We start from the raw sequence: 13,439 nt of genomic DNA on the forward strand, positions 1-13,439 counted from the left end.
TCTCTAAAGGATCTAGCTGTTGGCCTGGTAGCATGTATGAAGCCCTGGGTTCAATTCCTGGGTACCATATACATAGAAAAAGCCACAAGTGTTGCTCTGGCTCAAGTGGTAGAGCACTAGCATTGAGAAAGGTGAAGGGCAGTGCTCAGGCCCTGAGTTCAAGTCCCAGGACTGGCAAAAAAAGAATACTAGCTGTTAAAATGAATTGTTTTAGGGACCGGGAGTTTGGCTTAGTGGTAGAGTGCTTGCCTAGCATGCGTGAAGACCCGGGTTTGGTTCCTTGGTACTACATACAGTAAAAAAAAAAAAAAAAGAAAGAAAAGCTGGAAGTGGTGTTGCTGAGGCTCAAATGGTGGAGCTCTAGCCTTGAGAAAAATCCAAGGACAGTGCTCAGGCCCTGAGCTCAAACCCAGGACTGGCAAAAAAAAAAAGTTTTATTATTCTCCTCCAAGGAGTTCTTACTATTGAATCATTTTCCAGAAAAGCTGTAGATTCACAAAAATAACCATCTGTCTCCTGGATAATAAAATGAAATATTGGCTGGAGGAAACTAATGATGTAAATATTCAGAAAAAATAAAAGTTAAAGGCTAGGCACTGGTGGCTCACACCTGTAATCCTAGCAACTCAGGAAGCTGAGATCTGAGGATCAGGATTCAAAGTAAGCCTGTGCAGGAAAAATCTGTGAGACTGTTCTCTCCAATTAACCACAGAAAACCGGAAGTGGTGCTGTGGATCAAGTGGTAGAGTGCTAGCCTTGAGCTGAAGAGCTCAGGGACAGAGCCCAGGTCCAGAGTTCAAGCGCCACTGACCAACCAAAAAAAAAAAAGTTAAATAAGCTGTGGACAGTCAAAAAGCAAGCTAATTCCAGACACAAGATTATTGAAATACACTATACCTAAAAGACAATTTAAGAAAAGACTTCAGCTAAAGCATTAAAAGCACCAGCTGCCAAGTTCAGAAAATACAAATCATAAGGCCAGAAGTGTGGCCTAGTGGTAGAGTGCTTGCCTAGCAGGAACAAAGCTAAAAATGCACAAAAGTTCAAGACCTCAGTACCATATATCCAGAAAAAAGCCAGAAGTGGGACTGGGAGTTTGGCCTAGTGGTAGAGTGCTTGCGTAGCATGCACCAAGACCCGGGTTCGATTCCTCAGCACCACAAACATAGAAAAAAAAGCCAAAAGTGGTGCTGAGGCTCAAGTGGTAGAGCTCTAGCCTTGAGAAAGTCCAAGGACAGTGCTCAGGCCCTGAGCTCAAGGCCAGGACTGGCAAAAAAAAAAAAAAAAAAAAAAAAAAAACACCAAAAAGCCAGAAGTGGTGCTATGGCTCAAGTGGCAGAGTGCTGCTAGCCTTAAGCAAAAATGCTCAAGGACCATGTCCAGGCCCTGAGTTCAAGCCCCCAGTACTGGCAGAAAGAAAGGAAGGAAGGAAAGAGGGAAGGAAGGAAGAAAGAATCATATTCAAATCAAGGACTAAACCATACTTATGACAAAAATAATCAATCTCCTTAGTTCTGTGTGTGCTAGTTATTACCTGTGGCTCCCAGTGGGTGTCCCTTTGAAATCAATCCACCACTAGGATTGATGACCCACTTCCCTCCGTAAGTATTATCTCCTCTGTCAACCAGTGTTGCGCCTTTCCCTGCAGAAGGAAATACATAGTCACAAATGTTGGAAATAACATCAGGGGAAGTGTTTTGTTTTGGTTTGGTTTTTGGTCAGACATGAGGCTTGAACTCAGAGTATGGTTACTATTCCTGAGCTCTTTTGCTCAAAGCTGGTGCTCTACTACTTTGAGCCACAGCTCTTTTTTTAGGTTTTCTGATAGTTAAACTGGAGATGAGAGTCACAAGGATTTTCCCGCCCTGGCTGGCTTTGTACCACTATTCTCAGACTTCAGTCTTCTGAGTAGCGAGGACTACAGGTGTGACCCACCAGCACCTGGCAGACCTGCATATCTTAACAAGTATGAAATATTGACCAAAATAATGGCTTATCTTTACACAACATGCTCAGCCTGAAACAAAGCTCTAATTAGTTCCCCAGAGTACTCTTGTCTTCCAAAATTGCTCCATATATGAGATTCAAAGAGCTAGAAAAAAGAAACTAAATGGATATATTATATAACACTAAACTAATATAATTATAGCAACTTTAAAATTCATAATTTTAATGACTATATTTCAATTGTATTATCAAATACTAATATAGTATCATGTATGTACGTGTTGTATATATGTATTATATGTGTGTGTGTGAGTTTGTGGGCACATGTGCTGCCTCAGGGCTTAAACTCAGGGCGTGAGCAATGTCACTAAGCTTTTTTTGCTCAAGCCTAGCAGCCTACTACTGGAGCCAAAATTCCACTTCTAGTAAATTAATAATAAGAGTCTCACTGGCTTTTCTTCCCAGCCTGGCTTTGAACAGCAATCCTCAGATCTCAGCTGCCTGAATCTCTAGAATTATGAGCATGAGCCACTGGTACCTGGCTATATAATATATATATATGGATATATATATGGATATATATATGGATATATATATATATTTTTTTTTTTTTTTTGCCAGTCCTAGGGCTTGAATTCAGGGCCTGAGCACTGTCCTTGGGCTTTTTTTTTTCTCAAGGTTAGAGCTCTACCACTTGAGCCACAACACCACTTCCGGCTTTTTTCTATGTATGTGATACCGAGGAATCAAACCTGGGGTCTTCATGCATGCTAAGCAAGCACTCTTACCACTAGGGCAAAGTCCTGGTCCACTATATAGATATTTCTTTCTATACTACCAAGTCTTAGTTGTTCTTGGCAGCAGAAAAACAAAAAAGCAATGAAACAGTGATACATAATGCAAACCACACAAATAAATCTTAAAAACATTCTTTTTCTTTTTTTTTTTTTGTCAGTTCTGGGGCTTGAACTCAGAGCCTGAGCACTGTCCTTGGACTTTCTCAAGGCTAGAGCTCTACCACTTAAACCACAGCATCACTTCCGGCTTTTTCTATGTATGTGGTACCAAGGAATCAAACCCAGGTCTTTGTGCATGCTAGGCAAGCACTTTATCATTAGACCAAACTCCTGGCCAAATCTTGAAAACATTCTAAATGAAAGAAAATAGTTACGAAGAATGATACTTTGTCATTCAATTTCTATGAAGTGGCTTGAATGGGTAAATAAATACCTACAGAGGGAAAATATTTACAGTGATAAAAATGTTTGAAAATGGATTATATACATATCAATAAAACGGTTTCTCATTTTGCATTGCTGGATAGGATCTCACTATGTAGCTCAAAGTAGCCTTGAACATACCGTCCTGATATACTATACCTTCTCAGTGCTGAACTGAGACACATGCCATTAATCCCAAGTGCTATTATTATAATTATTATTTTCAGTCATAGGGCTTGAACTCTGGGCCTGAGTGATGCCCCTGAGCTCTTGAGCTCAAGGCTATACCTCTACCACTTGAACTACAACACCACTTTAGGTTTTCTGGTGGAGGGTGGTTAATTGGAGGTAACAGTCTCACAGTCTTTTTCTGCTCAGGCTAGCTTTGAACCCTGATCCTCAGATCTCAGCCTCCTGAGTAACTAGGATTATAGGTATGAGCCACCCAGCCTGGCTAAGTGTTATTATTTTTACTTTATTTATTTATTCATTTATTTATTTATTTATTTATCAGCCCTGGGCATGAGCTCAGGGCCTGAGCACTGTCCTTGGGTTTCTCAAGGCTAGAGCTCTACCACTTGAGCCTCAGCATCACTTCTGGCTTTTTTTCCTTGTATGTAGTACTGAGGAATCGAACCTGGGTCTTTGTACATGCTAGGCAAGCACTCTACCACTAGGCCAAACTCCTGGCCCATAAGTGTTATTATTTTTAAAGACTAAAAGTCTAAACTAACCAATCAACTAAAGAGAAAAAGCAGTCTGACTTACTAGTGTCTATTCAGATTCTTTGAATAAAACAGTCCACAGGGCCAGGAGTTTGGCCTAGTGGTAGAGTGCTTGCCTAGCACACATGAAGCCCTGGATTTGATTCCTCAGTACCACAAACACAGAAAAGGCTAAAGTGGCACTGTGGTGCAAGTGGCAGGGTGCCAGCCTTGAGCAAAAAGTGTCCAAGGGCAGTGTCCAGGCCCTGAATTCAAGTGCCAGGACTGGAAAAACAGAGAAAAAAAAAACACAGTTCACAGAGTCAAAAACCAGACCCGTAAGCCAAGTTTTGTGTAATACATATGATATATTTTTAATAAACAACGGAACAGGGCTGGGAATGTGGCTTAGTGGTAGTGGTAGAATGCTCGCCTAGCATGCATGAAGTCCTGGGTTCCAATCCTCAGTACCACATAAATAGAAAACGAGGGAATTGGCACTGTGACTCAGGTGGTAGAGTGCTAGCCTTGAGTACAGAGAGGCTCAGGGACAGAGCCCAGACCCTGAGTTCAAGCCCCAGGACTAGCAAAAATAAAAATAAACAAGGTAACACAAGAACATTTTCATAAAATTATAAGACATGCTTGAAGATATTGTTGAGCCACAAAAGCAAGGGAATGGAAAAGTATACACATGCTTTGTGGTATAAACATTTTCATCAAAGTCTTGACCATGGTTTCAGGTGATTAAGAATTAAATAAAAAGGCCGGGAGTTTGGCCTAGTGGTTAAAGTGCTTGCCTAGCATGCATGAAGACCCGGGTTCGATTCCTCGGTACCACATACATAGAAAAAAGCCAAAAGTGGTACTGAGGCTCAGGTGGTAGAGCGCTAGCCTTGAGAAAGTCCAAGGACAGTGCTCAGGCCCTGAGCTCAAGCCCAGGACTGGCAAAAAAAAAAAAAAAAGAATTAAATAAAAGTGCCTCCATTGTATAAAATATTCTTCTAGAAGCTATTCTGATCAAGTAAAATGTGGAAGTAATAAATGATGCTGAAAATGGCAGTTGCGTGGTATTGTCCAACTAATACTATGCACAGTGGTCAGAACGGCTCAGGAAGGAACAAGGCAGGAAGCTGGTACAAGAAGTGGGGAGAGCCCTTTGTGGAGGTTTCCCCAGAGAAGTTTCATAAATACAGGTATCTGGAGCAAAGGTCCTGAGGTAGACTGCTTAAAGAACAGGGCCAATATGCCTTCAGGAGATTGACGTGAGATACAAGAAGTGGAGATTTAAGAAATCCCTAGTTGGGGGCTAGGTATTTGGCCTAGTGGTAGAGTGCTTGCCTAGCATGCACAAAGACCTGGGTTTGATTTCTCAGTTACCACATACATAGAAAAGGCTAGAAGTTGTGCTGTGGCTCAAGTGGGAGAGCTCTAGCCTTGAGAAAGCCCAAGGACAGTGCCCAGACCCTGAGTTCAAGTGCCAGGACTGGCAAAAAAAAAAAAAAAAAAAAAAAAAAAAAAGAAAGCCCTAGTTGGCCAAAGTGCAGTGGTTCATGTCTATAAGCCTAGCTACTCAGGAGGCTGAGATCTGAGGATCGAGGTACAAAGCCAGCCCAGGCACTAAAGAATGTGAGACTCTTATCTACAATTAACCACTAGAAATTCTAAATATGATTTGAGATGATTATGAGATGAAAACAAAACAGAGAAAGAAAAAGAAAATCCTTGGGCTGGAAATGTGGCTTAGTGGTAGAGTGCTTGCCTAGCATGCATGAAGCCCTGGGTTTGATTCCTCAGTACCAAATACACAGAAAAAGCCAGAAGGGGTGCTGTGGCTTAAGTGGTAGAATGCTAGCCTTGAGAAAGCCCAAGAACAGTGCCCAGGCCCTGAGCTCAAGCCCCAGGATTGGCAAAAAAAAAAAAAAAAAAAAGTAGGCAGCTGGCTGCCTAGAAATTATGAAGCAGCAGAGTTCAGAATATAAACATGAAAGTTACCTTCATATATACGCTGGTGGGAATCTGCTTTGTTTTTATAACTCAATAATGCTCTCATGTTTTCTGGAAAACTTCACCCCTGATCTTATCTGAAGGTGCAGGACTGTCAGGTGTCAAAAAGATACCCCTATCATAAAACCCAAACAGGAGAGTTTGCATAATAACCAATCCCCAACAGGACAGGACAAAGAAATTCCAGAGATCTCACCTTTGAATATATAAAAACCTAAGCCCCCCACATTCCCTGTTCTCCCTGTTTCTCTGATCCTGCTCAGTGTTACATGGATTCCCTCTGCAGCAATGATTAAAGCCTGATCTGGTGTGTTGAAGTCTGTGTCTTCTTTCTTTCCTTTTGTCCACTTGTTCTTTCCTTAACAGGTGCCACAGAGCCCTGAGACAGACCAGGTTCAAGTTCTGCTCAGGTAGCGTATGTTCCTACAATGTTCTATTCCCGCTCATTACACATGACAGCACTGAACACAATTACCTCAGGACTTTGAAAAGTACATGCAGGAAGAACCCAGAGATAGTGAAAATCCTCAGTAGTCGCTGTCCAAGTAAGTGCTCCCACAATATGTTTACTCTGGCTCTCTCTCAGCAGCTTGGCCCAAGGTGAAAAGCCTGGCAGCAGGGCAGCACAGGCAGCAAAAACTCTAAAATGATCCCTTTTTTCTTGGGTCTTGAGGCTTGGATTCTGAGTCTGGCCGCTGTCCCTGAGCTCTTCAGCTCAAGGCTACCATCCTGCCCTCGAGCTAAGCCCCACTTCCATTTTCTATAAGTTAATTGGAGATTAAGAGTCTCAGGTTCTTTTGTGCTCAGACTGGCTTTAAACCTTGATCCTCAGACCTCAGCCTCTGGAGTAGCTAGGATTATAGGTGTGAGCCACCACACCTGGCTTGGTCCCATTCTTTCTAACTAAAAGAATCAGTAGAGCCAGAAGTGTGGCCTAGTAGTAGAGTGCTTGCCTAGCATGCATGAAGATCCAGGTTTGATTTCTTGGTACCCATACATAGAAAAAAAAGCCAGAAGTGGTGCTCTGGCTCAAGTGGAGGAGCACTAGAAAAAAAATCTAGGGTCAGGAGTTTGGCCTACTGGTAGAGTGCTTGCCTAGTATGCACAAAGACCCAGATTTGATACCTTAGTACCACATACATAGAAAAAAGCCAGAAGTGATGCTGAGGCTCAAGTGGTAGAACTCCAGCCTTGAGAAAGTCCAAGGACAGTGCTCAGGCCCTGAGCTCAACCCAGGACTGGCCAAAAAATAAATAAATAAATAAATCAAAAGAAGGTACATGAAGGCAGGGGGCAGTGGCTTATGCCTGTAATCCTAGCTACTCAGGAAGTTGAGATCTGAGGATCAAGGTTCAAAGCCAGCCCGGGCACAAAAGGACTTTATCACCAGTTAACCCTTGGAAAACAGAAAGTGGGGCTTGGCTCAAGGGTAGGGCAGTAGCCTTGAGCTGAAGAGCTCAGGGACAGCGCCCAGGCCTAGTTCAAGCCCCATGACCCACTCCCTACCCCCCAAAAAAGAAGAAGGTACATGAAAGCTGGGCAATGCCTATAATCCTAGATACTCAAAAGGCTGAGACCTGATGACTGCTTGGTGGTGGTAGTATGAAGAAAAATCCTGAAGACTCTTATCTCTAATTAAAACAGTACAGGAAAATAAAAAACAGGACATGGCACTCTGGCCCAGTGGCAGAGCACTAGCCTTAAGCAAAAAGGTTACTATCAGAGATAGTAACCTAGGCCAGAATTGGAGCCTGAGAGGAAAAAAAACAAAAAAGATACATGACAATTCTAGGCAAAAAGAGCAATGCTGGTGGTATTATAATACAAGACTTCAAACTCTACTATAGAGCCATAGTAACAAAACACCATGATATTGGCACAAAAACAGACCAGAAGATCAATGGAACAGAATAGAAGATCCAGAAATAGAACCACATACCTACAGTCAACTTGTATTTGACAAAGGAGCCAAAGATATACAGTGGAACAAACACAGTCTATTCAATTATTGGTACTGGCAAAACTGGGCAGCCACATACAGAAAACTAAAAATTGACCCTAGCCTTTCGCCATGCAAAAGCATTAACTCAAAGTGGATCAAAGACCTCAACGTCAGACTGGAAACTGTGAAACTGCTACATGATAAAGTAGGAGAGACACTGGAACTCATAGGCACAGGCAAAAGATTCCTGAACAGAATCCCAGGGTCACAACAGATTGGAGAGAGACTCAGTAAATGGGACTACCTAAAAATAAAAAGGTTCTGCACAGATAAAAGCATAGCCACAAAAGCAGAGATTCAGCCAACCAACTGGGAAAAGATATTTACCAATAATACATCTGACAAATGCTTAATATCCAGTATCTACAGGGAACTCAAGAAACTAACCCCCCCCGCCCCCACCAAACCCAAAAAACCATTCACTAAACGGGCAAGGGAACTAAAGAGAGACTTATCAAAATAAGAGATTAAAATGGCAGAGAAGCATATGAGAAAATGCTCATCATTCATAGTCATAAAGGAAATGCAAATAAAAACAACCCTAAGATACCACCTTACCCCAACAAGAATGGCCAAGATTTTGAACTCAGACAATGACAGATGCTGGCGGGGTTGTGGAGAAAAGGGAACCCTACTACACTGCTGGTGGGAATGTAAACTAGTTCAGCCACTCTGGAAAGCAGTGTGGAGGTTTCTTAAAGAACTGAAAATTGACCTTTCCTGTGATCCTGCCATATCACTTCTGGGCATCTACCCGGAACATTATAATTCAAGATATGATAAGGACACCTGCTCAGCTATGTTCATCTCTGCACTATTCACAATAGCCAGGCGATATAAACAATCCAGATGCCTTACTGCAGATGAATGGATACAGAAATTGTGGTATACATACACAATGGAATTCTACATAGCCAACAGACAAGATAAAATAATGGCTTTTGCAGGGAAGTGGATGAATCTAGAGCAAATCATGTTGAGTGAGACAAGTCAAGACCAAAGGAACAAAAGGCGCATGGTATCCTTACTATGTGGCTATTAGATCCAAAGAGTACAAGAGCGAGGACTCAACAGTTGCATACCCAATGCTATGGACATGGTACTGGAAATATAAACACAACTACATAGTCATAAAAACTTATGATTCTATAGACATAATGTTTTATGACAAAGATTATTATGTATCTATGACATACAAACCCTCAGCCTAATTTTGATTATGTTCTAAAATCTAAGTGCCAGTTATTGTATATAGAGATTCCCTTCTTGGATACCTATTTATTAAACAGGTGATTTGAAATATGATGCAAAAATCAATGTTAATAAATTCTTTAATAAAAAAAAGATACATGAGCGGGGCACCTGTGGCTCACAGGCAGGAATCTGTGATCTGAGAATCATGGGTCAAGGATAGCCTGGGCAGACAAAAACAGTGAGACTCACCTCCAATTAATCAGCAAAAATTTGGAGGTGGAGCACAAAGTGGTAGAGTACAGCTGTTTGCAGGGGCAAAAACATTTTTGGGAGAGCTCAAGAGTAGGTATTCAAATCCCAGAATAGATACACACACACACATACACACACACACACAGAAGATGTATGATGAGAAGATGCATGAAGAGAAGATGCTCGGTATGGTTAGTCATCAGAAAGAAGCAAATTGAAACTAAAATAAAATACAATTGTAAGCCAGTGCCAGTGGCTCATACCTGTCATACTTCTTCAGGGGACTAAGAGCAGAGGATCACAGTTCAAAGACTTCCCAGGCAGTTAGTGAGACTATGATCTCCAATTAAATACCAAAAAGCCAGAAGTGGTATTGTGGCTCAGGAAGGAGAGCCTTGAGAACAAAAGCAAAGGGGCAGCACTAAGGCTCTGATTTCAAGCCCAATAGATAGCAAGAAGAAGAAGGAAGAGGAGGGGGGAAGGGGAAAAGGAAAGTAGGGGGAGGAAAAGGAGGAAGAAGTTTCGTGGAGGAACGTGGCTTAGTGGTAGAGTGCTTGCCTAGCATGCATGAAGCCTTGTGTTTGGTTCCTCACAACCAAATCAACAGAAAAAGAAAATTTGTATACTCTAGAAAAAAGTCTTTCTAACCTTATCAACTATTTTTCCATTCTCATTTCTGCAAGTCTCTAACATAATTAAAATAGCTGGAATTATATATGTAATATTATATGATTTTAAGAATTTAAAGTTATAAGTACTCTGACCCATATAATGTAAATTATTTGAATACCCTGTTATCAGTGTTGATATGATCCAAAGACCACTGTTCTAAAAACTAGTACCAAACCACTTGCATTCACAGTGGCAGAGCCTGATGTAGAAAGAAAGTGAGCTCCTTTGTTTAATGATGAAAGTGAGGCTTTCACAGTAAAATCTGCCCAATGAATCTGCCCTCTTCAAACATCTTACCTTCTGGACAGAGTCCTAGTGCTTCATAAGTAAGAAGTTCATTGATAGAAAAGCAGTCATGGAGTTCTATTACATCGATATCATTTGGTCTAAGGCCAGATTTCTCATAGCATTTTCTGGCAGCTTCTTTGCTCATATCATACCCAGCCTAAAAACAAAACCACATAAAAATAAATTTAGGGTGCCAAAACTAGACCTTTTAGATGAGGATTTTGAGTATATCGAAAACATAACAGAAATATGAGTTGAATCTGTATTATGTAGGTCTAAATAACATAATACCCAAGAAGAAGGCATATGTATATACAAACATACATATATACTCACATATATGTAAATTTTGAACTATAAAGTTCTGAAGTTCTAATCAAGATATATGGGGTGATTATAATTCCTGAGATTGTATTTTATGTTACATTATGAAAACTATCAAATCCAAATGTATGCTGTGTTAAACTGGTTGAAGAGATTTGCCAGTACTGTAAGGCTTGCCTAAAGGAAAATCCCATGTGGTTAAAGAAGGGGAGAAAGCAAACCTCCAGCCTCACAAAAGAGCAGCCAGGAGCAAGAGAGTTTATGGTGAGAGGAGAAAGATTATAGAAGGGGAGGGAGTGTAGACACAGTGGAAGCAGGGGTGATCTCCGACTTCCCCTCTCCCCCCCACACTTCTGGGGTGGGGAGCCAAGGGAAGGGCCATTTCTCCCAGGCAGAACTAACAAATACATCATTATGAGTCATATATACAAAAAAAGTAGGGAAGTAAAAGTGGAGACATTTCTATATGAAAACATAGTGCCCAGGCCCTGAGTTCAAGTTCCAGGACTGACCAAAAAAAAAAGTGGTGATGGGGATTCAAATTCATTTTTTCAAGTCCAGGTTGTTTTCTCCTGTCAATGCTTTTTATCAACTTCCTGGAATTGAACCCAAGCCTTGTGGATTAAAACTCAATGCTGAAGCCAGGTGTGGTGACTCACGCCTGTAATCCTAGCTTCTTAGGAGGCTGAGATCTGAGGATCATAGTTCAAAGCCATTTGGGGCACTAAACCCAGACAAGAAAGTCTATGAGACTCCTACTCCAATTAGCCACCAGAAGATCAGCTGTAAACAAAATAATTCAGGGGGGGGGAGGGAAACGGGTACCAAGACATGTGAAAGGGTATCAATGTATGTGAATTAATGCACCTTCTATCTGGCAAATATCATGTAACCCTTTTACTAATTACAATAAAAAAAAAAAAAAAGAACTGGGAGGGCTCTGCCCATCTCAATAATCAACGGCAGACAATGAGCCACAGCCCCAAAGAAGCCATCGTCAATATGTAAATGAGCGAACATGGCTCTAATCCAATAAAATTGTGTTTATGGGCACGGAAAAAAAAAATAATAATTCAGGGACAGTGCCAGGCCCCGAGTTCAAGCCCCACAATAATATAATAATAATTGCAATAATTTTAATAATAATAAAAATACCACCTCTGCCATAATCTAATTTTGTTATCTTAAGTTTGATCATTTCCCAACACTGTGACAAAACACCAGTGAAAAACAACTTAAAGTTATGAAACAGGGCTGGGTGCAGTAGCCCTCACCTGTAATCCTAGCTACTGAGGAGACTGAGATCTGAGGACCAAGATTTAAAGCCTGCCCAGGCACAAAAGGACCTGAGACTCTTATCTCCAATTAACCTCTAGAAAATGGGAAGTAGGGCTTAGCTTGAGGGTAAGGTGGTAGCCTTGAGCTGAAGAACTCAGGGATAGCACCCAGACCGAGTTCAAGCCACAGGACCCACAAAAAAAAAGAAGTTATGAAACCGATTAATCCCAGGATGAAGTGTAATCCCAGGTATAATCCCAGGCTGCAGTGAAATCTTAGGCCAAAGCAGTGGAATTTACAAGTTCAGCCTGAGCTATATAGTAAGACATTGTTTCAATTAAAAGCAGGAAAATTTTATTTTGGTTAGTGGTTTGAGAGGTTTCTATTGGAACCTACAACTTTGGACCTTCATGAAGACAAGAAAACAGAACTCACAGCTCATTCACTTTTTTTTTGCCAGGACCTGGGCACTGTCCCTGGGCTTCTTTTCCTCAAGGCTAGCACTACCTCTTGAACCACAGCACCACTTCCAGCTTTTTCTGTTTATGTAGTAGTGATGAATGAAAACCAGGGCTCATGTATGCTAGGCAAGCACTCTACCACTAAGCCAGCCCTCATTCAGTACAAATGATCAGATAAATGCACTGATAAGTCAGGGCCCTCATGCCGAGGTAACTCCCCACATCCCACCTTCAACATGGCTGCACTGCCATCATCTTCAACCTATAAGTGTTTAAGGGAATATTTCAGCGTAGATTACAGCACGATCTAGGTCTGTATTCTCTTTCTATCATTTTCTCCATTTTCTTTAAAATCTATAAAATCTTCCATTGTATAAAATAAGAATTTTTTTTTTTGCCAGTCCTTGGACTTGAACTCAGGGCCTGGGCACTGTACTTGAGCTTTCTCAAGGCTAGTGCTTTACCACTTGAGCCACAGCACCATTTCTGGGTTTTTCTATGTATGTTGTACCAAGGAATGGAACCCAGGACTTCATGCATGCTAGCTAGGTAAGCACTCTACCACTAGGCCACACTCCCAGTCCCAAATCAGGATTTTTGTACTAAGGAGTAAGAAACTTCTCTGCAGCCAGATGGTGGCTCATGCCTGTAATCCCAACTACTCAGGAGGCTAACATCTGAGGATCAAGGTTCAAAGCCAAACAGGGCACAAAACTAACTGAGACTCCTATCTCAACCCAGGAAGTGGAGCTTGGCTCAAGGGTAGGGCAGTAGCCTTGAGCTGAAGAGCTCAGGAACAACTCCCAGGCACAGGGGTAGGGTGGTAGCCTTGAGCTGAAAAGCTTAGGGACAGGGCGCAGGCCGAGTTCAAGCCCCATGACCCACAAAAAGGAAGAGGAGAGAGAGAGAGAGAGAGAGAGAGAGAGAGAGAGAGAGAGAGAGAGAGAGAGAGAGAGAGAGAGAGGTCAGTTCTCTGCAGCCAAGAATAAAACTGTAGCCCAAGTCACTGGAGAAGCTGAGGCAAAAGGATTGAGCCCAAGAGTTCAAGGGCAGCCTGGATGACAACAGTAAGATCTTATCTCAAAACAAA

At 41.7% G+C, this 13,439-nt stretch overlaps 1 protein-coding gene across 1 annotated transcript in view; it reads right to left on the reverse strand.

Moving 5' to 3' along the window:
* Scp2 (sterol carrier protein 2) overlaps positions 1 to 13,439 on the reverse strand; it is a 60,855-nt gene that overhangs the window by 31,053 nt on the left and 16,363 nt on the right. The window contains exons 10-11 of the mRNA XM_090334817.1: positions 10,296 to 10,443; positions 1,535 to 1,642 (exon numbers count right to left, since the gene is read on the reverse strand). Of these exons, the coding sequence (XP_090190943.1) occupies positions 1,535 to 1,642; positions 10,296 to 10,443 (256 nt within the window). The remainder of the gene's footprint in view (positions 1 to 1,534; positions 1,643 to 10,295; positions 10,444 to 13,439) is intronic.

The sequence above is a fragment of the Megascapheus bottae genome, chromosome 6 (assembly GCF_031878675.1).
Source record: "Megascapheus bottae isolate mThoBot1 chromosome 6, mThoBot2.hap1, whole genome shotgun sequence".
In the NCBI taxonomy this organism is placed as follows: domain Eukaryota; kingdom Metazoa; phylum Chordata; class Mammalia; order Rodentia; family Geomyidae; genus Megascapheus; species Megascapheus bottae.